At 38.8% G+C, this 27813-nt stretch overlaps 1 protein-coding gene across 1 annotated transcript in view; it reads left to right on the forward strand.

Moving 5' to 3' along the window:
• Window positions 1-27813, forward strand: part of PCNT (pericentrin) — a gene marked incomplete in the record, with an annotated part of 2997294 nt that overhangs the window by 991361 nt on the left and 1978120 nt on the right. Inside the window, 1 exon segment of the mRNA XM_044060288.1 lies at window positions 4666-5272. Coding sequence (XP_043916223.1) covers window positions 4666-5272 — 607 coding nt within the window.

Here is a 27813-nt window from a genome sequence, read left to right on the forward strand (position 1 = left end):
CATTTTCCATTGACAGAGTTTCTCTATGAACTAATCCTTCCTTCATGCCTAAGGTGGTTTCCAGTGTGGCTTTAAATCAAACCATCCACTTACCCACCTTCTTGTAATAACTTCCTCAGATGAAACAGAAATGCATGGGATTTCTGTTTCATCTGAGAAAGTCATTAGAGGACGAAAACGCATCTGTGGTGATAACAGCATTTATGGTTTTATTCTGAAGAAAGTGCGTTTCAATAAAGCTTGTTCTTGTGAAAATACCAGTGGAGTCATGTCTTGGTGGAATTGCTCTATTTTCTTTTGGTTTTGGCTGCTTTTATTGAGCAATTTACTTTCCTGTTCGTTTTAACTTAACAGGCTTCCCTAGCTGTATCTGAAGTATATTTTAATAATGCCAAAACCCTGTAATGTTTTACATGCCTCCTTATACTTGGTTACATTGGTTTCCAAGCCTGGTCTTGCTTGTGCCTCTTTATCTAGCATTCCATTGCTGTGTACATCTTTCCCTTAAGAAGGGAACATTCTGTAGCTAGCAAGATTGTATCTTTCCCTTGAGAAAGGAACATTCTGTATTTCTGTATTTTCTGCACATTTCATGGTTATCTTTCCTTTCTAATAAACTGTCTTTCTCTGAAACTGAATGCATACGTGTCTGACTATATTTTCAGGCGTTATTCTATCTAAATGTACTACAGTGAGTTTACTGAGAATACCTTAACTCTAACAGCTCCCCCCTGAGGTCCCTTATGAAAGTTTACAGGAACGTACTTTTATAGTTACTTTACATCTGTATTGCTAAGTACTGTATACAGCTTTATGCTACCTGACTCATAATCTGAAAGTAAAATTTATTTGGTAAATAAACTTGCAATTTTAATTTTGACCATTAGGTGTCACTTGAGCATTTATGGCCTGTTTGGATTGAAGTCTCTCAACTTTGATTTAATTGTTTTGACCACTAGGCTTGACATCTGTTAACTTTATGATTTAATTTCTATATTACCTAGATTCATAGTCTTTAGAGTCTTTAAGTCTAAGGTCTGATGTTGTTGTCTTTCTGCTTTTCCCGGTTAGGAGACACCACAGCGGAACTCCGGTCCGCTAATGATTGGCAGTAGATTTTCATGAATGCCGAGGTGCCTGCTCGATGTTCAACCTTCAACGAAGGCACGCCCATTTACGCATGTCTTTCGAACACCCACCCAACCACGGGGAGGACATGCAGACTCCACGCAGAAGGCACACCCCCCGTACTCCAGCCGCGAATCGAACGGGAGAACCTCTTGCTGTGAGGTAACAACGCTACCGCTGCACCAACGCGGCAAGTCTAAGTTCTGATGTATGAGTGATATATCCAGAACCTGCACATTATTCTGAAAATGAGTGTCTTAATTCTGTGCCTTTTAAAGCTGATTAAAATGCCCTACACGTCCTTAACCTGTCTTTGTGAATCATTTAAGTTAGGCAGAGTACGAACTGTTAACCCTGCCTATTTTTCTTCCCTATCTCTGTATGCTATATCGGTAAAATTACACTTTCTATTGTCTATGTTTTTTACCTTATGAACTGGTGCCTTAGTGTACCATGATACCTCTCTCTCTTATAGCAAATAAAACCTTTCCCTGTTGTTCATAGATTTAAATCTTTTAAACGTTGTACTATTTAATCCTTTTTCTTTTTTGTTGTATAGCCTATCAAGCATGTTGGCTATTTCTGAAGACTAATTGCAACAAAGGGATAACTTTATACTTGGTTTTGAAGCATATTGACCATATGTTGTATTAACTTGTATCCATAAATTTTCATCTAGATTTGGTAATAATGCTACTTAACTTTTATGTGCTGTAATAGATGTCTGTCTCCTAAATTTGTCTGTATATTCTATGACATTTATCATTTATGAGCTATAATAGTTTGCTAAAAGTTATACTTTTTGTATTTTAGGTCTATACCTTTGCATTTTCTGTTAGTGTCTTTTTAAGTTTCTGACTAATGTACAATAATTATGTAAAGTGCACTGTAATCTGTAAATTAATTAATAAATTTAAGCCTGCCCTGTTATGCCTCCAGTATATTTGAATAACTATTACTACCTATTTGTTAGATAACTTATATTAATAAGCCTGTAATAAATAATTGTCACTTTACCCTTAACTAATGACTGAATAACATAATTCTGTTTAATGTGAAGTAACTGAGTATTATTTTTACATTCTGAAATTAGACTGAAATGTACTGTACTGAACATGCATAATGGAGTATGAATGTGATATTCTGAATCTTGACTGAAATTTACATTCGCGTGATACGTATTTATACTGAACATCTGAAATAGTTGTGTACATTGTGGAAAGTAAACTAATACTAAAAAATTATCTTTTGCCAATGTTAATTGAACACAGATAAAAGCATAACTGAAAACATGTAGGTTATATTCTGAAAACCAAACTAAGTACCTTTACCTGTCAGTATTGTCTAAACATAGATAAATTGAAAACTATTACTGTTGTACAATTGTCTGAAAACATGAGAACATTTTGACAGTTACCTGAACACATATATAAAAATAAACTGAAATCTGTTAATAGTTCAGTCTCCAGAATATAACAATCTTTGTCAATATTGCCTGAATATAGATAAAAACAAAAACTGAAACTAGTAGTGTTATATAACTGAAAACGTACATACTTGCTTTAACTCGTACATTTTAACTTTAAAAAAAACATTGAAGAAATAACTGAAACACATAGACAGAAAAACTTCTGCATCACAGCTCTTGCCAAATTTTACTCTGCATTGTCGCAGTCACTGATGAGGTAAGGAAAGGCTTGCTTTAATGTCAGAGTGTCCTTTTTATAGTTAGGCCTTTTAAGCCTCTTTCTTCTCTTGTGCAAGGCTGGGTGGCTAACGTTCTTGATTGTATTTAGTATCATGTCCTTAAAATAACATTTGCTTCTTTAACAATTATAAACTGATAGCACTGCTTGTTGCCCTGACTTTATTTACATTTTTCTTCATGAAATACACATTTGCTGCTAATAAACTTTTGTAAGTCTGTGAGCAGACTGATAACCTTAAAGGAAATTAAAGTAGTAATTTAACACTGTGCATGTTTGCACCTATACAAGTTTAACTTTAACTGTTGAACTTTTTACATTTACTCTCATGAGACGCAGATTTTAACATGCTGTTCTGTGAGTGAAACTCCACCCACTGCCTTACTTTAGCCGTTTCTTTAGCTGATGTAATTTAACCTTTTAATACTACTGTATGCCACAAGTATTTATCATTACTGTCTACAATTTTCTTGGACAAATAGTAAAACTGTAAATGCATTAAATTGATCATCATACTGCCTTATGGCATACAGTAGTGTCCTTAATTCAGTTTGCTAAGTTGGCTGTAATTTGATCTGGTGTGCTTGGTAAACTGCAGTTTCTGTGTGAAATATATACAATGTTAAACTGATTATATAAATACATTTATTACTGGGTTTAAACTGATCTGATGCTGTCCAAAACACTTGGAGAAATTAAACCATGACAGAACCCTTCTATTTGACTCTCTTTCTCTCATAAGACATTGTGAATTGGAGCTTACAGGCCCATTTATTTCCAGCTTTTTTATGCCTCAAGTGTTTCTGAATGCCAAATATTGCATGATCGTATTGTAGTAGATTGTAAATGTTCAGTGGTGTCAACTATTGGAGTACATGTCACAGCTTTTAAGGCTGTCCAACGTTTGCAGATTTCATCCGAGTGCATTTGCCGAGCTTGACTTTGGGTATTCCCTTTGTAGTTCTCACTCCTGTAGTCACCATAAGTATGGATTCCTCTGCACTAGGTTGAGGGTTGGTGGAAATCTCATGGCCAAGACAGTTCATGGAGTATGTTCACATTGAGGCCAGTCAACAACATGTCAGTATGTTGGATCTTCTTGGTGGTGTTAACACTCACACTGATCACACTACAGTTGACTGATATGTAAACAGGGAGGAGCTCACTCCTAACATGTCTGTTTTAAAGCAATAAAGATTGGGAATGTGTTGTGTCCAGAAACAGTTTCCTGTAGTTAGTCACCCATGCCATGCTTGTCAACTGTTTACCGAGGCCTCATGAGTGGCCCTTTAGACAGTATTCATTAGTGCAGACATTCATCCATCAGTACAGAAGACGTTGCTATGACCCGTTTGCATCCTATACCAGTGCCAAGTTCAGCAACCCACTTTGAAGAGTTGAGCCAGATGTCCATTTCTAGAGGATGAGAATAGTTCAGTATTAGATGTCTACTTAATGAATATTTCTAGAATATCTGGGTTTACAGTATGTGCCTTACCTTACTAATCTTTACATTTGTCAAGACAAAGTTACTTTATTAGGATATAAAAATGTGCAGCTTCAACTTGTGTGTAAGTCGCAAGAAGTATTGAAACTTAATTTTACTTTATTGATGTCTTGCCAGTACAAGTCCATTTTTTTCTCATCTTGATCATTGAGTGCTTAACACTCCATCTTGTGAATTAAAAGGATTATGAAATTGTAATCAGTCTTGTATGATTATTTCATTTATCCTTTTTGAAGACACCATTAAAGCTTTAAGTTGTTTATATTGGAAGTTGTGCTGTGCAGTAGTTGCAGTTAATTTATTTTCTTTAATGTGTTTGAATAGACTGATGGAAGAACATGCAGATTCTGTGGAAAGATTTGCAGAGGAGAAGTCGTCGCTTCTGCAGCAGCTGAAAGAGAGACATGATGAACTTGAATCTCAGATTCAGCAGCTGAAAAGTCAGCACCAGCAGCAGCTTGATGCAGTTAAAGCAGAACACCAGGCCAACACTGAACTCTTGAGAGCTGAATTAGAAGCTCAGAACCAGGAGCGATTTAAGGCCCTTGAGGTAGAACTGCAGAGTAAACACCTTGCGCAAGTAGAGGAGCTTGAGGCAAAACACTTGTCTAACTTGGATAACTTAGAGTCATCTTATCTGTCTGAAATACAGTCCATTCGTGATGAGCATGAACTTGCAGTGCAAGATCTAAAAGCAGAGCATTTGAAACAAATGCATACAAAGCAGGAGGAACTTGCTGAAGTACATCAAAACACTTTAGAGGACCTGAAGAAGGAAAGTAATGCAAATTGGGTTCAGGAAATGGAGAAGTTGAATGTTAAACATAAGAATGACCTGAGGATACTAGAGGACAGACTTCGCAAGGAATTGTCTTCTTTTCATTTGGAAAAATTTAAAGCTATGAGTTATGAACTGGAAGAGGCTCACAAGGTAATTGCTTTTTTCCATATACACACATACATATGTTTATCGATTCTCAGTTGAAAAGGGATGCATACTTCCACCCATTCTATATGACCATTTATTACAGACAGTAATTTTACAGTTTAGAATAATTAAGCTGATGCCCTTTACCTTATTTGTTTGTATTTTAAGAATTATTGGTTTTAAGTAACTACTGGCGCCAATACAAAAAAGGGAATTTTCAAAAGATGGATAATTTCTTCAAAATCTGCCATCCATTTGTCTATTTATCTATCCATTTGTCTGTCTATCTAATGTATCTCTGTCTATCCTTTGACTGGGTTAGTCCCATTAGCATGGTAGCCTCTTTCAGGTTAGAAACAATAAAAACGACAGAAGAAGCTCACCACAGGTGTTATATAACACTATTTAATCAAAGTTAAAAGCAGGTACAGGATCTAGATAATAAGTAAGCGCTTTCACGTTTTAATAAACACTTCTCCAGACTTCCAAGACATAACATAATTAGTTCACAACTCTCTCATCCTTTGTAGCTTTTTCAGACATTCTTATAACCCAATCATCTGATAAAAGTCATTATGACATCATGGAAATTAATTAGTCATTAAAACCATACACAAGTATTTCTAAAAACTAAACATCTAACAAAAACAGTGTCATGCACTTTCATTCTCACAGATCCAATCAAAAAGTAAACTTATACAATCAAAAAAACATATGTAAATAACAGCAGCAATATACGTTTACTATGCACATATAAAAATAGTAAAACATTTCTCCTAAATATATATCAAAAAACATTTTCATATGTAGATAAGAATTTCTTTAAATACTCTCATATAGGCGTATATTGCATTACAACATAAAACATAGTGATATATGCATTCCTAACTAATTGATGTTACTATATCCCTTATAAAAATGGATGCATATATATCTAATGTGAATAAGGTTGTTTCATTAAGAAGGGTTTGAGTGACACCTTGTCATTCAAACCATGAGATCTATGTGCTTGCAGCTTCAATATCCATTTATTTTCTATTTCTTCTGTATAGGTCTTGATATCACCTAGCCTACCTGTTTTCTTGATTAACTCTAATACTTCTAATACTCTAAATTTGAACTTGTGCATACTTCCTTTCTCCAGAACATGTCTTGCCAAAGCATTCCCTTCATCCTCCTTATTAATGGCATAAATATGCTCCCTAACGCATTCTTTAAGCGTTCTATTTGTCTTTCCTACATAGAAAGACAAACCTAATTGACATTGAGCCAGGTATACCAAGTCTGTGGACTTAGTCAGCATACTGTTTAAAAATATAATATTGTCCCATATCTGGATGTGTAAATTTATTATCATTAGCCATGCATATGCAGTGACTACAATTTCTACATGAGAAAGTACCCTTTTCTCTGCAAATATACTCCTTCCATCTTATTCTCTTCATAACAAAGCAACCTTTTTAATGATTTCATGTTTTTATATGTAAAACTAGGTTTCATTCCAACTAATTCAGATATCTGATCATCCACTGTTAATATTCCCCAATTTTTATTTATTATTTCTTTAATCTGTAGGTTTTTATTAGTAAAAGGAATTATCATCCTATTCTTCTTGACTCTTTGTTCTACTATGCATAGATCTTTCCCATCATCTCTAACTATTCTTGTCGCATGGAAGAAAGGTTTCCCTTTTTTTCTTCTCTGTATAGTGCTTTCATTAAGTGCATTATCAATCTCTTTTTTTGAATAGCCTCTTTCCATAAATGTATTAGTTAACAGTTTTTGCTGATTATGATATTCATTATCATGACTAGTTAATGTGGATAATCCTCAGTGCCTGGCTCTTCACAACATTTTGATAGACATGTCCTGGATGCATACTGCTCCGGTGTAATAAATTATTCCTCCAACAAGGTTTCCTATACATATCTGTTCTCATTATATTATCCTTTTTAGTTAGCTGTACGTCTAAAAACTATCTCTTCTCTAATGAGCTCTTACATTCAAAACTTAAAAAAATCCGTCGTCCTATTTATATAGGTGACAAAATCATCTACTTGTTGTTTAGAGCCACTCCATATAAGAAAGACGTCATCTACAAAACGTCCATAGTATTTTATATATCTATTCGAGAAGGCATCACCCATGACATAAACAGCTTCCCAATATGCAAGTACTACATTCGCATACGAATTCGCACAAGTGGTCCCCATTGCAACCCCTTTTTTCTGTAGATAATATTTTTTGTCATACATGAAAACATTGTTGCTCAATACTATATCCATCAATAGCATACATCTCATAATATGATCTCTAGGTATTCCTTTTTCAATTAATAACAATCTTACCTATTCCATTCCTGTTGTGTTAGGTATTGATGTAAAGAGAGACACAACATCTAGCGTCACAAACAAATCATTATCTACATTCTCCATGGAAAAAGCATAGGTGGCATAACTTTCTAAAAAATGTTGTGTGTCTTTTATTATTGACTATATACCATCTACCACCGGTCTGAATTGTTTTTCTAAATAAATCGACAGTGGTTCGGTAAGCCAACTATTATCTGAGACAATAGAGGGTCCATTAAAGCTTTGTGTATCTTTGGTAACTCTCTAAAAACAGGAATTACAGGTTTTTCTACCAAAAAATACATATACAGTTCATTGTCTATCATATTGCATAAAAGCAAATCATACAACTCAGCCTGAATATTTTTAATGATCTTATCTAACATCACTCCACTAAGATTTTGATACGTTCCCTCATCATATAACAATTCATGCATCTTATTTACTTACATATCATGATCTACTTGTGCAAATTCGTATGCGAATTTAGTACTTGCATATTGGGAAGCTGTTTATGTTATGGGTGATACCTTCTCGAATAGATATATAAAATACTATGGACGTTTTGTAGATCATGTCTTTCTTATATGGAGTGGCTCTAAACAACAATTAGATGATTTTGTCACCTATATAAATGGGACGACGGATTTTTTTAAGTTTTGAATGTAAGAGCTCATTAGAGAAGATAGAGTTTTTAGATGTACAGCTAACTAAAAAAGGATAATATAATAAGAACAGATATGTATAGGAAACCTTGTTGGAGGAATAATTTATTACATCGGAGCAGTATGCATCCAGGACATGTCTATCAAAATGTTGTGAAGAACCAGGCACTGAGGATATCCAGATTAACTAGTCATGATAATGAATATCATAATCAACAAAAACTGTTAACTAATACATTTATGGAAAGAGGTTATTCAAAAAAAGAGATTGATAATGCACTTAATGAAAGCACTATACAGAGAAGAAAAAAGGGAAACCTTTCTTCCATGCAACAAGAATAGATGGAGAAGATGGGAAAGATCTATGTGTAGTAGAACAGAGAGTCAAGAAAAATAGGATAATAATTCCTTTTACTAATAAAAGCCTACAGATTAAAGAAATAATAAATAAAAATTGGGGGAATATTAACAGCGGATGATCAGATATCTGAATTAGTTGGAATGAAACCTAGTTTTACATTTATTTATTTTATTTATTTTACATTTGTTAACCGGGATGGTCCAACTGGATACATGTCCTTTTTCAGCGGAGGCCCGGGGAGAAAAGCTCCAACAGAGTTACATTGATAATTAGGTACAGTAATTGAGATGAAAGAAATTAACAAAAAATAGGCTATATACATACAAGTACAAGACTGCCATTACAATTTCTGAAATTGCTACTACAAAAGTTACATTAATAACATATTAGCAAAGACGGTAGGCAGTATAATGACATAGAGTTAGACAGGATACATATTTCTTTATCACAGTATACAAAGTACTTATCATCTTAGCTAGTTGTTTATGTTTTAGTTGATGGCACAGAGCTAGTCTGGATTTGAGCAAGGACATAGCCAGTGTGACTTGAAGTGGAGTTTTAGACTATTTTTGAATTGACTTAGAGAAGTTGCAAGCGTGAGGTTATTTGGGAGAGAGTTCCATATTTTACTGGTGGTGTTGGCAAATAGCGCGTCGCCACCTAGGTTGAACGATTTAGTTGTTTGGACAAGGAGTCTATTTGCTGAGCGAAGGCAGCTTAGATTAGAGTAGGGAGTCGTTACGTTTTTTAGTGCTTGGGTATTCTCAGGTTGTTTAAGGATTTTGAAGGCCTCTATGAGTTGGTACTGCTGAAGAAGGTATGGGAATTCTATCCATCCAAGCTTTTTTAGGTTAGTACAGTGGTGTGTTCTGTAGGGTAGGCCTGTAACGAATCTGGCAATGTGATTATAGCAGGATGAGAGCTTGTTCAGATCAGATTTGATAAGGTGAGTGAGGACAGGAGAGGCATATAGTAGGGTAGAGAGAAGGTGTGAACGGGCTGTGGCTACCCTGGCATTCGGGGTAAGGAAGGCTTTTATTCTGTATAGGGTCCCAAGTTTCTTGTTGACTGACTTAATGGCTTGGTTGATGTGTATATCAAATCTGAGTTTATTGTCAATGTTTACTCCTAATAGCTTTGTATAGGTGTCTGGGGAGATGATGGTCCCATTATTGGATTTTATAGTGAAGTGTTGTGTCAGAGATCTATTGGTTGGGTAGAAGAGAAGTAGCTTAGTTTTGTTTGGATTTAAGATCAGGAGATGGTTGGCAAGCCAGTTTTCGACTTTGGTGAAGCTATGTTGGGTGGTAGTTAGTAGATTTGCAAGAGAGGCATTGGAACATATTATAGTTGAGTCATCTGCGTATTGAATACAGGTGGCTTCAGGGATGACTGTATGGATGTCGTTTATAAAGACTAAAAAGAGGAGAGGTCCTAGTATGGAGCCTTGAGGAACTCCTATGGTATTTGGTAGCAGGCACGAGAGCTTGCTTTGCCACATTACTGCTTGTTGTCTCCCAGTGAGGTAAGCTTGAAACCAGTTAAGGGCTGGAGTATCTAGATACAGGGTTTTTAGAGTATATAGAAGTAACTGATGGTTTACCATATCGAAGGCTTTCGATAGGTTCAGAAAGAGAGCGGAGGATATTTTTTTGTTTTTCCAGTTTAGATTAATGTTTTCAGAAAAAGAGAGGAGGGCAGTGGTTGTACTATGATGGGGTCTGAATCCATGTTGAGAGTCTGTAAGTAGTTTAATTTGGGTTAGATAGAGCATTAGTTGGTTGTGCATGCGCTTTTCCATAATTTTGGCAAGTGGTGATAGTATGGCTATAGGTCTATAGTTGGATAGTTCTGTGGATGAACCTCCTTTGTGGAGTGGAATAACGTAGGATATTTTCCAAATTGAGTGGATAGAGGCCTTGGTTATGGTTCTGTTAATTAAGATAGAGATAGGGTAGGCTACGACATCTGCAGCTATTTGCAGGTATTCAGCCGGCAGAAGATCGGCTGAAAGGGTGGTTGGCTTCAGTTTTTTTCAAAAGGGATCTGATAAAGGATGTAGACACTGGCTGGAAGTTAAGAGAGTGGTGAGTCGGGTATAGTGTTTATAGAAGTGGAGGGAGGAGAAAGTTGGACATATAAAAACATGAAATCATTAAAAAGGTTGCTTTGTTATGAAGAGAATAAGAGGGAAGGAGTATATTCACAGAGAAAAGGGTACTTTCTCATGTAGAAATTGTAGTCACTGCATATACATGGCTAATGATAATAAATTTACACATCCAGATACGGGACAATATTATATTTTTAAACAGCATGCTGACTGTAAGTCTAGAGACTTGGTATACCTGGCTCAATGTCAATTATGTTTGTCTTTCTATGTAGGAAAGACAAATAGAACGCTTAAAGAACGCGTTAGGGAGCATATTTATGCCATTAATAAGGAGGATGAAGGGAATGCTTTGGCAAGACATGTTCTAGAGAAAGGAAGTATGCACAAGTTCAAATTTAGAGTATTAGAGTTAATCAAGAAAACAGGTAGGCTAGGTGATATCAAGACCTATACAGAAGAAATAGAGAATAAATGGATAATGAAGCTGCAAGCACATAGATCTCATGGTTTGAATGACAAGGTGAACCTCAAACCCTTCTTAATGAAACGACCTTATTCACATTAGATATATATATGCATACATTTTTATAAGGGATATAGTAACATCAATTAGGAATGCATATATTACTATGTTTTATGTTGTAATGCAATATATGCCTATATGGGAGTATTTAAAGAAATTCTTATCTACATATGAAAATGTTTTTTGATATATATTTATGAGAAATGTTTTACCATTTTTATATGTGCATAGTAAACATATATTGCTGCTGTTAATTATATATATTTTTTATTGTATAAGTTTATTTTTTGATTGGATCTGTGAGAATGAAAGTGCATGAAACTTTGTTTTTGTTAGATGTTTAGTTTTTAGAAATAGTTGTGTATGGATTTAATGATTAATTAATTTCCATGATGTCATAATGTCTTTTATCAGATGATTGGGTTATAAGAATTTTTGAAAAAGCTATAAAGGATGTGAGAGTTGTGAACTAATTATGTTACGTCTTGGAAGTCTGAAGCGTTTATTACAATGTGAAAGCGCTTACTTATTGTCTGGATCCTGTACCTGGTTTTAACTTTGAATAAATAGTGTTATAAAATAGCTGTGGCGAGCTTCTTCTGTAATTTTTATTGTTTCTGCATTTTGTTTCCGAAGAAGCACCTTGCTCAGGACTGACTGGATATATATTTTTTAGAATTCTTTCAGGGTAGACCTGAGATAGTATTTATACTACATGGGGAAATTTGGTCTGGACATTAGGGATTCGCCCCTGCTCTTTTCATTTGGTGTCTTGGGATCGTGTACATCTACCCGCGATACCACCAACTCGAGCAGATTGGGCTGCAGTTTAATAACTCATCTGAAAGATGGTACACTCAGGAGTACTGCATCCCCTTTATGCTGCACTGCAGTGTCAGTAGTCTTGTCTACCTGGTGTGGGAGTAGTACAATAGCAAGCACCAAAGGTGAGAATGTTTCCTGTTGCATCACTGACAGTTATTTTTTTTTTGTGTTCAATTTAATATATGTATAAGAATGGTGAGGGGATCAGGGAGGGGGCACCCTGGAGTACAGGAAGAAAAGGTTTGTCCCAGTCAGACAAAGCAGTCTGTTGTCAAGCAGAGTAGACAGCCGCAAAATGAAACCTTGCAATACGTTTAACATTACATTTGCCCTCTGAATAGGGTTCTGCATGTAATCCAAACCTGTGCAGTATTCCATTTATTTGTAAAGGACAGCTTTCCTAGTGTTTACTTTGAGCTTCATATTTTAATAATCTCCTGTACTTGATTGCCACTGGACTACCCCAGAGGGGGCTGCATGTTTCCAGGTCCTTGGGGTAAATTTCACTGTAACTGTTAGGGTCTCCCATGAAGTCTGGCTTAGGAAATCATGATTTGATCGGACAGTGGATGTAAGAAAAACATAAAAAAATATCATAAAAGCAAATAGCACCTTGTGTCTCCTACAACATGCACTTTCTGCCACCCTCCTGGAGGATATCCAGACTAGGACAAAAATGGAAAAATCGTGTTAGCTCTCCTCAGTCACATCCTCCAGGCAGTACTGCTATTCATTTGGGAACCCTGCTTACATGTGGGACAAATAATATGGTATTAAAAATTACTTGGCACCCAAAAAATCACAATGAAACTGCAGTAGAAATTATAGGGACGGCCAGTGAGCAGTCCTTGTTTGCTGAAGTTAATACTAAACTTTCTTTCAATCAAACTAGTAAGTTTGTATGTGCTAGTTTGATTCTAGATGGTGACAGTGCAGCATTCAGTGCACCATATATGTTAAACACCAAGGGCATTTACTGTCCTCTGCCAAAAAATCTGACACAAGTGTTGATTGTAAGAGCCTGCGTTGTAACCTACATTGGTCCCCAAAAGACATACCCGTGCTCAGCTGGCAGGGATAGCTAAAGCAGTATTGTTGCAACTTACATTGGTCCCCAAAAGACATACCCATGCTCAGCTGGTAGGGATAGCTAAAGCAGTACTGTTAAAATTAAGATGGTCTTTCTGCTTTAGGACATTTAACACTGATTTGGCTTGCTGGAAAGATATTGTCCCACATTCTGTAATAAGTATACCCAAGTGTAACCTTTCTTATGGTCCAGTCCAGCAATCTGTTCATGTACTTCATATTGATTACTGCTGCAGTAACCTTAGCTATATAGGTTATGTCCTGCATAAGGTATAACAGCTGACCAACTTCCAAAGCTGCCATAAAAAGATAGGTTTGGGCACCAAGCCTTTTAGAGTTTTCCTGCCTCTGAACAGTATGCTCCTTTGCGGGCTTTTAAGTGTTGATGGTCTGCTTTGGCTCTTCCTTTGCAGGACAGATAAGTTCCCTTTGGGAGAAAAAACTTTCACATTATAGATTTTTTTTCTACTTCCCTGTTGTTTGTGTACCTAGGAGTGTATATTTTAATGCACTGCCACGAGACTTAACTGTTCTTTTAATTGGGAGAGCTTTTTCCCTCTCAGTTTAAAAGTTGTTTAAAGTCACTGAAAACCAGTTTTTTCTTTGAAGAAACTGCATTTATTTTACTTTTTGGGGCTGGTAAAGTGTTTTGAAGTGCTTTTTACCATGTTTTTGTTTGAAAAAGGTGACTTTTAAAGACTTGAAAATTTTGCCAGCTTTTGTTGCCTGTTTTGCCTGAGAAAGCGGTACCAGTTTTATCTTGACCATGAAAAGACTACCAGTACCATGGTTAGTCCTCCTTCCAGCCGCAAAAAGAAAGTTAAGCAAATGCTAAACCCTCTTTCAAATGAATTAGTTAAGTTTGTATTTGCTAGTTTGATTCTGGGTGGTGACAGTTCAGCCTTCAATGCACCGTGTATATTGAACATCTAGGGTTTCCACAACTTGCACCCATTGATAGTTTACCCTGGATTTCTCTGGCGTATCACCTACAGCCACTATAAACTTGGGGTTTAGCCACATCCTCTGCAGATTTTGGGGTCACATCAATTGGACAAAGGAGATCCGCTCTTGTTGGTCCTGGGAAAGGGAACAGGTAAGGCTTTCCTGTATAGTCAGAATATTGTGCCCATCTTGGGGAAGCTGCTGCTGCCATTAATAGCACACTTGGCCACATTTTCCTTTCCAAAAAAAAATCCCAAAAAACTAAACTTGTATGTTGCTCCTTCACAGATTTCCTTACAGAGGAGTAGTTTACTGGGTCTGGCTCAGGGTTTAATTCAGGCTATTGACCCTTCTTATAAGGTATTTTCTGGAAAAAGAAAGAAGAGTACCACTTTTCCTGAAGAGATTCAAGATTCTGAATCTTGACAGGAAGATTAACAGACATGCAGGGTTTTCTCGTCAGTCTTCTGATTCAGAGTCAGAGGAGAGCTCAGTTTCTGATTCTCCCTATGTGTGTTTCTTTCTGTGAGACTAGCTCCAGAATTTGCCAGTGATTGCAGTGAGAGAACACAGAGGTTTCTCAGTCCTTCAGAAAATACTTTGAGCTGTTAACTTGCACCCATTCCTCCTGTTCTGTCAGCTTTGTGGGATGTGTGTGTCACTGCCTGCAGTTTTCCTGGTAGTCAGCCTGCTGCCCCTAAAAAGAAAGAATGTATAAAGTTCCTCAGTCTTTTAAGTTTTTATTCACTCTTCCCAAACCTGACCCAGCAGCAATAGTTTGGTAATCCTGCTGCTGCTAAACATTAGGTTAACTCCAGTCCTACTCTTTCTGACAAAGATGGAATGATTATAACTATGGAAAAAAAGTTTATACTTCTGCAACTTTGATTTTCAGAATTTTAAACTGCCAGCCTTATATGTTAAACTGTACGCTGACTAATTGTGAAATGTGAGGTATGTTTTGATTGCAGTTTCTTCTTGTGAAAATTTTGTTTTAAATAAGTTAGTGTCTTTCATTCTACATGTCACAATTTATTGTTTACAGTGCGTGTACGACTCTGTTGATACTTCTTATAGGGCTGTGGCCACTGTTTTGAGGAGGTTTGCCTAACTGCGTTTTCAGAACCTCACAGATTATGCAAAAAATGAGATTTTAAATTCTCCTCAGAAGAGAGATTCAGTTTTTGGTCTGTCTGCTATAGAGATTATCAAAAATGTGATGAAAAGAGTAAGTTGATTCAGGTAATCTCTAAGATGTTTCAGCCCGCCTTTTTGAAAGTTTTTAAAGGATTCTCTAACTCTTCATTCAATTTTGCCACAAAACAAAGTAAACAGTCTCGACAAAATGCAGGTAAACAGACATTTTAGAAGAAATGGCATGGGGCTTCCCAAAGAATTCAGGAACACCTCAAAAATAAGGACAGTCCAACAAGTCAAAATGGCTGCTTTAGGAACCTTGTCCCCCACTCCTACCTTGACAGTCTTGCTTCCCTTCTAGAAAGTCTGAATTTCCACTTTTATGTTTGAGAACAGATAGTTTCAGACAAATTGGTTCTGAATATTATCCATCAAGTTTGGCAGTGGAAGGAAAGCCCTCCTTTCCAGGGAGTAGTTCGTTATTCACCAGACCAGACTGTTATTGCCTTTATTCCTTAATCCCAAGTTGTCCCAGGGAGTGATAGAACCAGTTCCTTCTTCCCAGGTTGAGAAATTGTTTTCAGGGGTGTTTTAATGCCAAAGAAAGAAAATCTTTGAGACCAGTTTTGTATCTTTCTACGCAAAACCACATTGTGATAGTGCTCAGTTTCAAAATGTGACTTCACAACCTGTTACCTCTTTCTCTGTTTCAAGTTTCCTGGTAATATTACACTTAAACAATGCTCATCATCACATCACTATACATCCAGACTTCAAACATTTAAGGTTTTGTGTGTTTGGATCACATTAACAGTTTTCTGCCTTACCCATTGGACTATCCATTGCACCAAGTGTGTTCACAAAGTGACCATTTGATTTTTTAAAACTGGGAAGTGAATTTGCATTCCAGTTTCTCTGTGAAGATGCCAGTAAGCTCTGCAGCTTTACTTAAAGTAAGCAGACCCCTCCCATTTTAACCTTTTGCTGTGTGTTATCTGTGAGGGCTGCTAGTTGTAGAGTTAGGGAGTCTTGGCACAGTTGGTCTCTCTTGTTACTGCATAGTTCTCTGTGCTGGGCTTTTCATATCCACCACCAGTACCACATTTCTCCATCCCTTTGGAGAGCTCATAATAATTTTGAATTGTCTCTGGCAATATTGTACTGGAGTATCTCTCAGTTTTTCTTTTATACTCTCTACTTGCCAAAATATAAGCTTACTTTGAGTGCAACAGATTTTTTTTTTTTTTGTTGGAATGTTACATTCACAGTGTAGTGGTGGGGGGGGGGGCTATACTATAACTTGCTATGCTCACTTCCACAAGTCCCTCCCACCCCATCTTACAGTGCATTTAAGATTTGCTATCTCCACCTATTTTTTAATGTACCAATCACTGCTGGTCTCCTCAACCCCCACCTTTCTTCTTAGAAATTAGCCATAATTACATCATAACAAACCAGTCCTACTGAACTCGCTCCTCATTTTATCTCCTACCACATCTTCTGTTTTTTTAATAGCCACCATAGAAACTTGCTCTCTTCTTTCTGGCCTTTATCTCCTCCCCTGCTTCTCATCCTTTGCTCTTCTCTATAACATTCCCTTCATACTTTACTTTCCTCAGTTCAATCAGAAGTTAACTGTATCCTTCTCCAGTCGTCTCCTTTATCTTTGCTCCCCTCCCATGCTAATTCTCCAAAACACACACACTTATGCAAGATCCCCAGGCATTTTTATCCACCCAGTAAACACCTCTTTAAGGAATACTGCTTTTCTTCTTCATTCTCCAGATTTTAAAATCTGTACTAGTTACTTTACACTGGGAATTCCTATAACCGCAACTTACATTTACATTTTTCGGCTGATATCAATTATTTCCTTTGTCCCACACATGAAAACCCACAGCAGATGGTCATCGTGTGTCACTGTTGCAGTCATTACACTTGGATTATCCTGCTGGCAGGCTACCCGCAGTTGGCCAGAATTCCAAAGTCTAGATCCGGCGTTGGTTGCTGTCGCCTCTTCCCTGACGTCAGTGTGCCAGGGGTATAAAAGATGCAGCCGACGCCATTTTCTTCAGTCTTTCTTGCTGCGCGGTGCCCGAAGCAAAAGCAGTTCGCAAGTGCCGGTCGGTCGACTCCATGAGATTTTCGAAATCGAATTTCAGAATTGAAGTCTTCAATAAAGCTAAGTACCCCATTGGGGAAACTTTTTCTTGCTCCAGACCGATGTCAGTAAAAGATAACAATTGTATTTCTTGGGGGAAGCAAATACCTCATAAGGATTTTCATTCTTACTGTATTCCTTGCCTAGGCCTTGACCACGACGTTACTAGTTGTCGGTTTTGTGCTAGATTCAACAAACCCACTATTAAGCGTCGTTTTGATTTTGCTTTACATTACTTTGGCCGAAGGTTTAACTACATAATGCCGTCGGAACAACCGACGACTGGAATTCATAAAAAATGCAAAGACAAGGAAAAGGACAGGCATCCGAGGTCCAAAACCGACGAAGCCTCTTCTAGGCCATTCGCCGTTTCTCAGTGAGGCGCTTTCGCAGCCCCTGACACCCGCTACCTCTGAGCCACAGGCCGTAACCGACTCCCATGTGGAGACACCTAGGCCTCTGGAAGCTCAAGGTATTGGGCCTGCGGAAATTATTCCCTCAGATGGGTCCGGAGCCGCTGAGCAGGCATCGGCTTCTGAGGGTGTTTTCAGACCTTCACAGCTTATTATTAAGTCCACTACAGCAGCCAAGGCAAAGTCAAAAACACCATTAAAGACAAGGAAGCAAGGGCAACATGCTCCTGGACAGTCATCCATGTCAAAGAAACAGATGCTTAAAATGGGCGAGGACCTAATTACTTTGATCAGGGGCTCCCATCCCCCTCCTGATAAAAGGCCTAGGTAAGACACTGACTATGACTCCTCTGATCAGGTTTCTATTTCCTCTGATTCCTCTTCATATCAGGGATATTCTCTCCCTCCCTATGAGGACTCTGATGCAGAAGAATCTGTACCTTCAGCCTCTCCGCCTTAGGATTATTTTTTTGGGGAAACCTTGCACACCATGAGGGAGCATTTCCATTGGGAGAGCCAGGATTATTCAGATTCCAAGAAAAGGCTCAGAGACTTTTTCTCAGGCCCCTGGCTATCCCCCATGTGCTTGATATTGTTGATGATGTTTTCTCTGAATCCAGTCTATCTCCTGATTCTTTACCCCCTGCACCAGTCAAGCCAGACAGGTAATACAGGGTCCCAGACTCTCATAAATTTCTTTATAAAAACCCTGCTGCTGACCCAGAAACAATTTCTCAGGGTCCCAGAGGGGTTCAGGCTTCCACTGCAAAAAAACCTGTTCCCTCTGATAGGGATTCTACAGCTCTGGTTAGATGGGGGAAAAAGTTTACACTTCTACTACTTTAGCTGTAATGGCTTTAAACTGTCAGTTTCACATGCTTAAATATCAAGCAGTACCTCATGTCTTTGTTAAAACAGAAAATGGTTACAAACTCAGAATGTCCTGACAATAAGGAAATGCAGGATTTATTGCATGCAGCTGAACAAGTGGGAAAGCATACTCTGCAATGTGGTTTTGATTCATTAGAGGCTTCTTGTAGAGTCACAGTTACAGGCTCTGTCATTCGAAGGCATGCTTGGTTGAAAGAACAAAGTTTACCTGAACATGTTAAAGTAAAATTATTGGATGCTCCACTACATCATGATACTTTGTTTGGTGTTAAGGCAGAAGAGGTGTTAAAGAAAATGGAGGATAAAGCAAAATCAATGCAGACAGTAAAGGATTTCTTACAGGTTTAACCACCTAGGTTTAGCAGAAACTGGCCTTCAAAAAATTGGTCCTTTTCAGTGTCAGACAGGCCACAAAGAGGCAGATCTCAGGCCCCAATGCTCATACAGTCATAAACAATGGGGCGCTTCAGCCCCCAAAGGAGGAGAAGACAAATCACAACCTTATAGAAAACAGTCCCAATGACTTACCTCCACAAATGCCAAGCACTTACCTTTTGGCAGCACCCTTAGGGGGAAAGCTAGCACTTTTCTCACAAAATTGGTACATGATCACCCAGGACAAATGGGTACTGAATATTGTTTTTCAGGGTTACAGGTTCCACTTTTACACCCTTCCAAAATCAAAAGGCATGCCAGACCTGCCACAAAACCAATGGGCAGAGGCACAAAAACAAATTTCTGCTCTCATGGACATGAGAGCTGTTCAAAGAGTACTACAGCAACAACAGGGACAAGGATTTAACTCAAGACTTTTCCTGGTACAGAGAAAGGACAAAGCCTGGAGACCAGTACTGAATCTGTCAATCCTAAATACTTTCCTGGATGTTCCAAAATTCAAAATGTTAACACTGCAGCAACTTCTACCCATGCTGGGCAAGAAGGCTTGGCTAGTTACTTTGGACCTCAAGGAGGCATACCTGCATGTCCCAGACAATCATGCAGAGGATACCTCAGATTCATAGCTGGCCCAATGCATTACCAGTTCTCTGCACTGCCCTTTGGCTTATCTACTGCGCCCAGGGTCTTCACAAGATGCCTGGCACCAGTAATTGCATTTTGCAGACAAAAAGGAATTCAAATATATCCCTACTTATTCAAGCAGAGAGCAAGGACATTCTACTAAAGCATCTGGCGTTTGTAAAAAGATTACTAATTTGCCTAGGGTACACAGTAAAGGAAAAGAAATCAAAACTAGTGCCCTCTCAAGAGATAATATTCCTGGGTGCAAGCTTAAATACAACTGCCCAGATGGCTTATCTCACGCCAGACAAGCAAAGGCAACTGACTCATTACTTTCAAATGATGGCAACCAAGACCCAGCTCCCTGCAAGAAAAATTCTGCAGGCCCTGGGCTTCATGGCATCCTGCTTTCTACTAATTCCATATGCAAGACTGCATATGAGGAAACAACAATGGTATCTAAAAAGTGTTTGGACTCAACATTGCCACAGCCTGGAAACAATAATAACTCTAATTCCCTGCCTGCAACAGGAGTTTCGATGGTGGGCTCTGACCTGTCACCACAACAAGGGACAGCTTTCACCTTACCCACAGCCAGGCAGACAGTAACAACAGATGCATCGGATTATGCCTGGGGGGCACACATGGCAGGAAAATGTATTCAGGGCACTTGGCCCAAGGAACAAATGCATCTTCACATCAATCAAAAAGAGATGTTAGCTGTACAGAATGTCCTGACAGCCTTCAAGGATCTACTACTTCCAGGACAACTATTACTAAAGACGGACAATACCACAGTTATGTGGTACATAAACAAGCAAGGGGGCACACATTCCTACCCCCTCTGCAGGCAAGCCATGACTTTGTGGAACACAGCACTGACCTATCAAGTACATCTGCAGGCACAATTCCTGCCAGGAGCAAAAAATACACTGGCAGACGAACTAAGCAGAAATCTCATGGATCCTCACAAATGGAAACTAAATCCACAGGTCTTCAGCATGATAACAAGGAAATGGGGACGCCCAGACATAGATCTTTTTGCCTCCCCTCACAACTGCCAACTACAGAGATTTTGCACAATAACTTATCACTCACAAGCATGGAAAGTGGCTGCTCTATCATTCGGCTGGAAAACCCTGACAGTTTATGCCTTGCCTCCACTGCCTCTTCTTCCCAAGGTGCTCCTAAAAGTCAGACAAGAGAAACCAAAAATTATCCTGATTGCCCCAGACTGGCCACGCCAGCACTGGTACCCAATCCTAAAGAGCTTGTCTCAAGACCCAGCCTGGCCTTTACCTCAAACTCCTCATCTTCTGACTCAACAAAACAATCCGATTCTGCACAGTCAACTCAGAACCTTAAATCTGGCTGCATGGCAGATAATATAGCCACTCAGACCACACGTCTCTTTAAAGCTGTTATGGATGTCATTTTAGAAGCCAGGAGGCCGAGCACTAGGAAATCTTATGCAGAAAAATGGAAGACATTCTGTGCTTGGAACCAGGCACAAGGACTCGAACCACTTGTTCCAAATATACCTCAGATTTTACAATACTTAACTGAGATGCTGGACAAAGGTCTATCCTTCTCATCAATTAAGATCCATGCCTCTGCCATTTCAGCTCGTTACAATACGGCACCTCCTATTTTCTCTCGTCCACTACTAAGACAGTACCTCAGAGGGGCAAAAAACATAAGACCCCCAAGGAGAGCACCAATACCTACTTGGGACCTTAATTTTGTTTTAGAAAAGCTCACACTGCCTCCTTTTGAGCCAGCCAATACAGCTGATATAAAATTCTTATCATGGAAAACTGCTCTGCTCCTAGCAATAACTTCAGCAAGAAGATTCTCAGAGTTACAGGCATTAATGGCAGTGGAACCTTTCATCATTTTTCATCAGGACAGGGTCTCTCTAAGGACAAACCCAACATTTATGCCAAAGGTAGTATCCAGTGTGGCTCTTAACCAAATCATTCATTTGCCAACATTCTATTCAAATCCCCAGAATAAAGGGGAGAGACTTCTGCATGCTTTGGACATACACAGACAACTACGATTCTACCTGGACAAAACAAAAGTTTTCAGAAAAACTGAGCAACTGTTTGTAGCTTATGCTGCAGGATCACAAGGATCACAAGGAAAACCTATCTCAAAGCAGACTTATTTCAAAATGGATAGGACACTGTATTCGCTTCTGCTATTCACAACATGGCAAATCAGTGCCTAAGGGCATTAGGCCACATTCTACCAGAGCAGCAGCCACTTCAGCAGCCTTCGTCAGAGGAGTACCAACCAAAGACATTTTAGAGGCTGCAACCTGGAGTTCAGTGCACACTTTCACCAAGCACTACCACTTACCTCTCTACTCTAAATCCAGAGCAGGTTTTGCCACTGCAGTTCTGCAGGGCCTGGTAGCCTCTCCTAAACTTATTTAGGCCCAGCCACCCAACCTCAGCTTTGGGATTCAACCCAAGTGTAATGACTACAACAGTGAAACACGAACATAGTACAGTTGTGTACCTACCATAAATGTAGATGTTCGTGTGTATTCACTGTTGCAGTCCAGGTTACCCACCCACCATCCCCCTTTTCTTTGCTGGGATTTTTCTGTACTTCTCAATTCTATACAACCTATGTGGTGTATTTGCTTGTAGATGAAGGAAATGTTTATTTTAGTACATGCATGCTTTTTGGTGTAATTTTTTCAGCCTACCTATTTGGGGGCACCTGACATCTGGGGCAAGAAAAACTGAAGAAAATGGCATCACCTGCATCTTTTATACCCCTGGCGCACTGACGTCAGGGAAGAGGCAACAGCAACCAACGCCAGACCTAGATTTTGGATATCTGGCCGACTGCGGGTAGCCTGCCAGCAGGATATCCCAAGTGTAATGACTGCAACAGTGAATACACTCTAACATCTACATTTATGGTAGGTACACAACTGTACTTTACCTGACTGCCACTGCTAGCATATATCAGACTACATTAACACCTTATATACATGCTATTTACCCATATCCTGGTAAATTTTCACATCACACCCATGCCAGCATCCAAATCACAAATATTAAACATAGCAGGGTCCCAATACCTCTATCTCTAATTTGGGTAAAAAAAAAGTTATAGCCAACACTAAATATTCCAGAAGCACTATTCAAATTCAGTCTTTTTATCTTTATATTTCTGCCAAGAGGCAACACTGAGCCCAATCCAGGACCACCTAACATTAATGGCTCAACTCAGACCAATAAATAGCATCTTATTACCTGCTTCCTTTTTAAAGCCCACAGTATCTAGAACAAAATTGACCTAATCAGTGCCTTTATCATACAACATAAACTTGACAGAAATGTAGCTGTAACCCGACATCCCTAGTCTTCACCCACCTCACAGGAAAACTGTTGATATGTACAAGACCAGGCAAAAATCCTGGGAGGAGGATGAGCATTAATTCTCTTCAAAGACAACATTAATCCCATAATTGTTTCACAATCTAACAACAACTTGGAATTGGATCCTAACTGGATCCTTTTAAAGTTTCCAACAACCAACCAAGAACCCCTTGTTATAGCCAGTGCATACCTACCTCCACCAGCCTCACTACCAAAATTCAGTACGCTCATCCAAGCAAATATATCCAAAAGCTCCCAAAAACTGTAACATAATTGTTGTTGGATACTTCAGCCGTAATTCTTAGGACCAAAAGCCATTGATATGTCAGAACTCCTGTCCAGCTTAAGTCTTATCCAAATCATCTCTGAAGACACTAGACCAAACCTTCAATCCAGTAGGCACATATTACTGGATCTTGTAATAACTAATAATTCTACAATTATAGCTAACCTCACCCTACTGCAATGATAACAGTCCCGTACCTTTATCAGTACCTAATCTAACATTAAAATATAAACCCAAACTTGTCAATGTATGACCCCAAACCATTCAGAATATAACTGATCTTACAAACTACCTTGCCATCCTTCATTGGTCTCATTCACTTGTCATAAAAGAGCAGACCCCAGTGAAGCAGCTAACAAGCACCAGTACCCTACTGCACTTGCAAAACAAATTATTTGCCTTAGTACAAAGGCTACTTTGACTTTAAAACATGACTGGGTATCCAACTCAAACACCTCCTCAAATTATGTGATGAAACATGGCACAATTGGACATGCAGCCCTCCACAGATTCCTAAGTTAAATATACCTCACTATGCAAATTAGCCATGCAGTTCAGCAGCAGACACAGACAACCACTACAAAAACAAACAAATCTCACTTTTAGCCAAATCTAAAGGTTCTGGAGAGAAGTCAAGCTGTTGGCTGGTCAATAAATACAACAGAACTATTTCCCTAAACCCATCTAACACCATCACATACAAACCTTCATGCACTGACGTTCTCAGTGAGTTGAGCAACCTACCACCCCTACAGTCACCTTCCCCCTTTACATTCCACTGTTCCACTGCAAAAATATTAGAACCAAAGAGACTGAAATACAATTGGGACTAAATACAAACAGGTACTTTCCCCATACTCAGATAACTTAGCTCCTTGGTTCATTCACTTGGTAAGGACTTCCTGTTACTCAAATATACAACCTCTGTTTAACTAATAAAATTATGCTTCAAATGTGGAAAACCGCAATTCCATCCTATCTCAATACTTTGCACTTTAGGTTAAAAAAAAATCAACCAAAGCTGCTATAGACAAAGGAATAATCTTAAATCATTTTGAATATGGACGACTCGTTACAGCTGCAGCCTCAAAAAAAATGCCACCACTTAAACCATCTCTGATAAAATCTGACTGTTCATTACCAACTTCCACAGTAATGCACACCACCGCCTAACTCTTGACAAAGCTAAATGGCTCCCTGTACATTTGAAAGACAGTCTTCTGCTAGGATCACTAATTTCCAAAGCCTTCTCTCCTGAGACCTTGTCCCCTCTCACTCCTAAGCTTTTCACCAAAATCCCCTCTTAGAGGTATCTCTGTCTCTGCCCCCCCTTACGAACTCCAAAAAGTACACTATTGCGCTGACCAGGCATTTTACATCTTAGCACCTAAGCTATTCATTCCACTCTCAATCCGAGACATCCAAAACTACTCTGACTTCAGGCAACAGACCAGGGAACACATCTTCACCCAAGCAAAGTGCAGCTGCACGCACTGAGATCACGTTATATGAACTCTTCAGCGCGCTCACACCATTTTCATCCTTCCTCATCTGCTTTACTTACTGCCTCTTATTCATCCTACTTCCCTCTTCTGTTTGTGTCTCTCTTACGTTTTCTCCTTTCTACTCCTCTTCCCTTCATGTGCTTCTTGCACCTTTTCACTGTCCCCATGGTATTCTTTCTTGCAACTGTTCTGTCTTGCCTCTTTTAATGTATTCTTACCTCTCTATATAATGATTTGATGCTGTTCCTGTAGTATAAGCTGTCTCTGTCATTACAACTACATCTGTCTCATTCATAAAGTTCTGCTAAGCATAATTCCATTTTTCCACCCATGTTTTGACATTAACTGCTTCTTGAACTGAATGTTGTAGCATATTGTTCCATCTGTGTGTGTGTGCGTGCGTGTATCTGTGTGCACATACATATATGTGTGTGTGTGTGTGTGTGTGTGTATATGTGTATATATATATATATATATATATATATATATCTCTACTTTACATGAACGACATTTTACAGAGCTGAAGACAATATGGCCAAGACGATGTGATCGACTTTTGATATGTCGATCATGTAAAACAAAGAAAAAAATAGAACAGTCACTAACCTTAACATTGCTAGCAGGGGGGCAAGCCCCCCTGCACCCCCCCCCCGAAACTTAAACATACCAACTCTGAGATCACACTACAGTGTGGAAGATGGAAGTCTTTCTGTTCTGCACTGTACAGAGCTGCCCGTTCCGCATAGTCGCCATTTCAAAAGTCGATCATATGGTCTCGGCCATATGGTCCTTGGCTTATATAAAATATATGTATACACACACACACACACACACATATATATTTGTGTATATGTATGCATGTGTATATGTGTATTTATTTTTTTGTTTTTAGCATATCCTTGTGATTGTAAATATGTTCTGCTCATTTCTTATGTGATCCTGCTCACTCTGGCTGTGCCTGCAAATGAACCATTGAGATCCATGCACTATCTCGGTAAACCGATATAGATTAGTAAATAGCATCTAGCTCCAGTTATAACTCGTTGCAGGCTCCACCCAGGGTAACCAAGTTTTTCCATGTTTAGATGACTTGCTTATCGTTGAAGAGTGAGATGTCTTACACAAGCTGGGGTTTCCAGAGAAGATACAAAAGTCTTTTTTGACTCCACATAGGGTTGTATTCTCGGTGTCAGCTACGCACCTCAGTTCAAAGAGCTTTTCTTCTGCAAGAAAAAAGATCTACGTTTGTATCCATTTCTAAGGTTTTCCATTCAGCTTTTCATAATTGCGAGGGAATACCTCAGGATTTTGGGTATTATGGCCGCTATGATGATTCTTATACCTCTGACAAGACTCCAGATAAGAGAGAAACAATGGTATCTGAAGTCTCTTTGGTTCCCAGCACCAACATTCTTTGTATTTTCAAATTCTAGTGCTAGGGTTAGTCAGTAGAGAAATCTCTTGGTGGAGACAGCAAATATCCCTAAATTTGGGTCTCTCCTTCTCCATCCCTGCTCGAAAGCAGTCACCACAGACTATGAGACACCAGTGGCAAACTAAGCTATTTTATTGTAGCAAGAATCCAGTCAGTTTTCCGGAGGTTGGTTGGTATTGGGGAGGCATAGAGGAGGTTTGATAATTGGTGTGTACGAGCTATAGTGGCCTTTGTGTATCTTTTAAGAAATATTGTTTCTATACAGGAGACATAGATTCGTGTGAATCTTCTTGATGGTTTGGGCTATGTGGATATCAAATTTCAAGTTATTGCCAATTTCGACACCAAGTAGTTTAATGTGAGTTATTGGGGTGATCATAGTTTTATTTTTGGACACAATATTAAAAGACTGGTAAGATGAGGGGAATCTTGGGCTGAAGAGAAGGAGCTTTGTTTTGTTGGGATTCGGAATGAGTTTGGAGTTTGTGAGACATGTTTCAACAGGTACAAAGGAATCTTGGGGTGTAGTGTGGGGGCTGAACATATTAGAGTGGAGTCATCTGAGTATTGTACTACAGAGGCGTGTGGTGTGGAGGTGCTGAGCTGGTGTGTGAATAGAGAGAATAGTAGAGTTCCAAGGATGGAGCCTCTTGGAACCCCTAAGGGAACTGGAAGGAGAGGGGGTAAGGTGGTGGTGCCATTGGATGGCCTGCAGTCAACCTGATAGGTAGCTTTGGAACCATGTGATAGTGGAGCTAAGGTTTACCTGTGGAGATAATATTGATGAGTTTGTTGTGATTTACCATATCAAAGGCATTGGATAAGTCCAGAAATATGGTAGATACACATTGTCCCTTGTTTCTGTAGTGAATCACTGTTTTAGTAAAGGAAATTAGTGCTTTGGTGGTGGTGTGAACGGAACAAAAACTGTGTTGGATGTTTGATAGTAGTTTGCGTGTGAAAAGTTAGTCCATTAGTTGGGTATGAGCGACTCTTTCTAGGATTTTGGATAAGAGTGACATGATGGCATTTGGATGATAAGTTTGGTGGAATTGTCTCCTTTGTGTAGTGGTAGAATGTGGGAAGTTTTCTAAATAATAGGTACCTGGCTCTCTGATATTGATCTATTTGAGTATGGCTACTGGGTAGGCTATTACTTCTGTGAATACTGCTGGAAGGCTGTCTGCTGCTGGGTGGTTGGTTTAAGTTTTTGAAGTAGATGTTTTTGTGAATTTAACAGACACTGGGTGTAAGGTAAAGTAGAATGTGTTATTTTGGGAGTTGGTGGTATGCTGGGGTGCAAAAGGGGTAGAGCTGCTGACAATATTTTGAGAGTTTGCTAGGGCTTGGATAGTATCTGTGAAGTATTTGTTGAACTGGTTTGCTATATTGTCAGACTTGTTGGGGTGGGGTGGCTGATTTA

Source organism: Protopterus annectens, chromosome 2.part0 (assembly GCF_019279795.1).
Source record: "Protopterus annectens isolate FY-2018-M chromosome 2.part0, PAN1.0, whole genome shotgun sequence".
In the NCBI taxonomy this organism is placed as follows: domain Eukaryota; kingdom Metazoa; phylum Chordata; order Ceratodontiformes; family Protopteridae; genus Protopterus; species Protopterus annectens.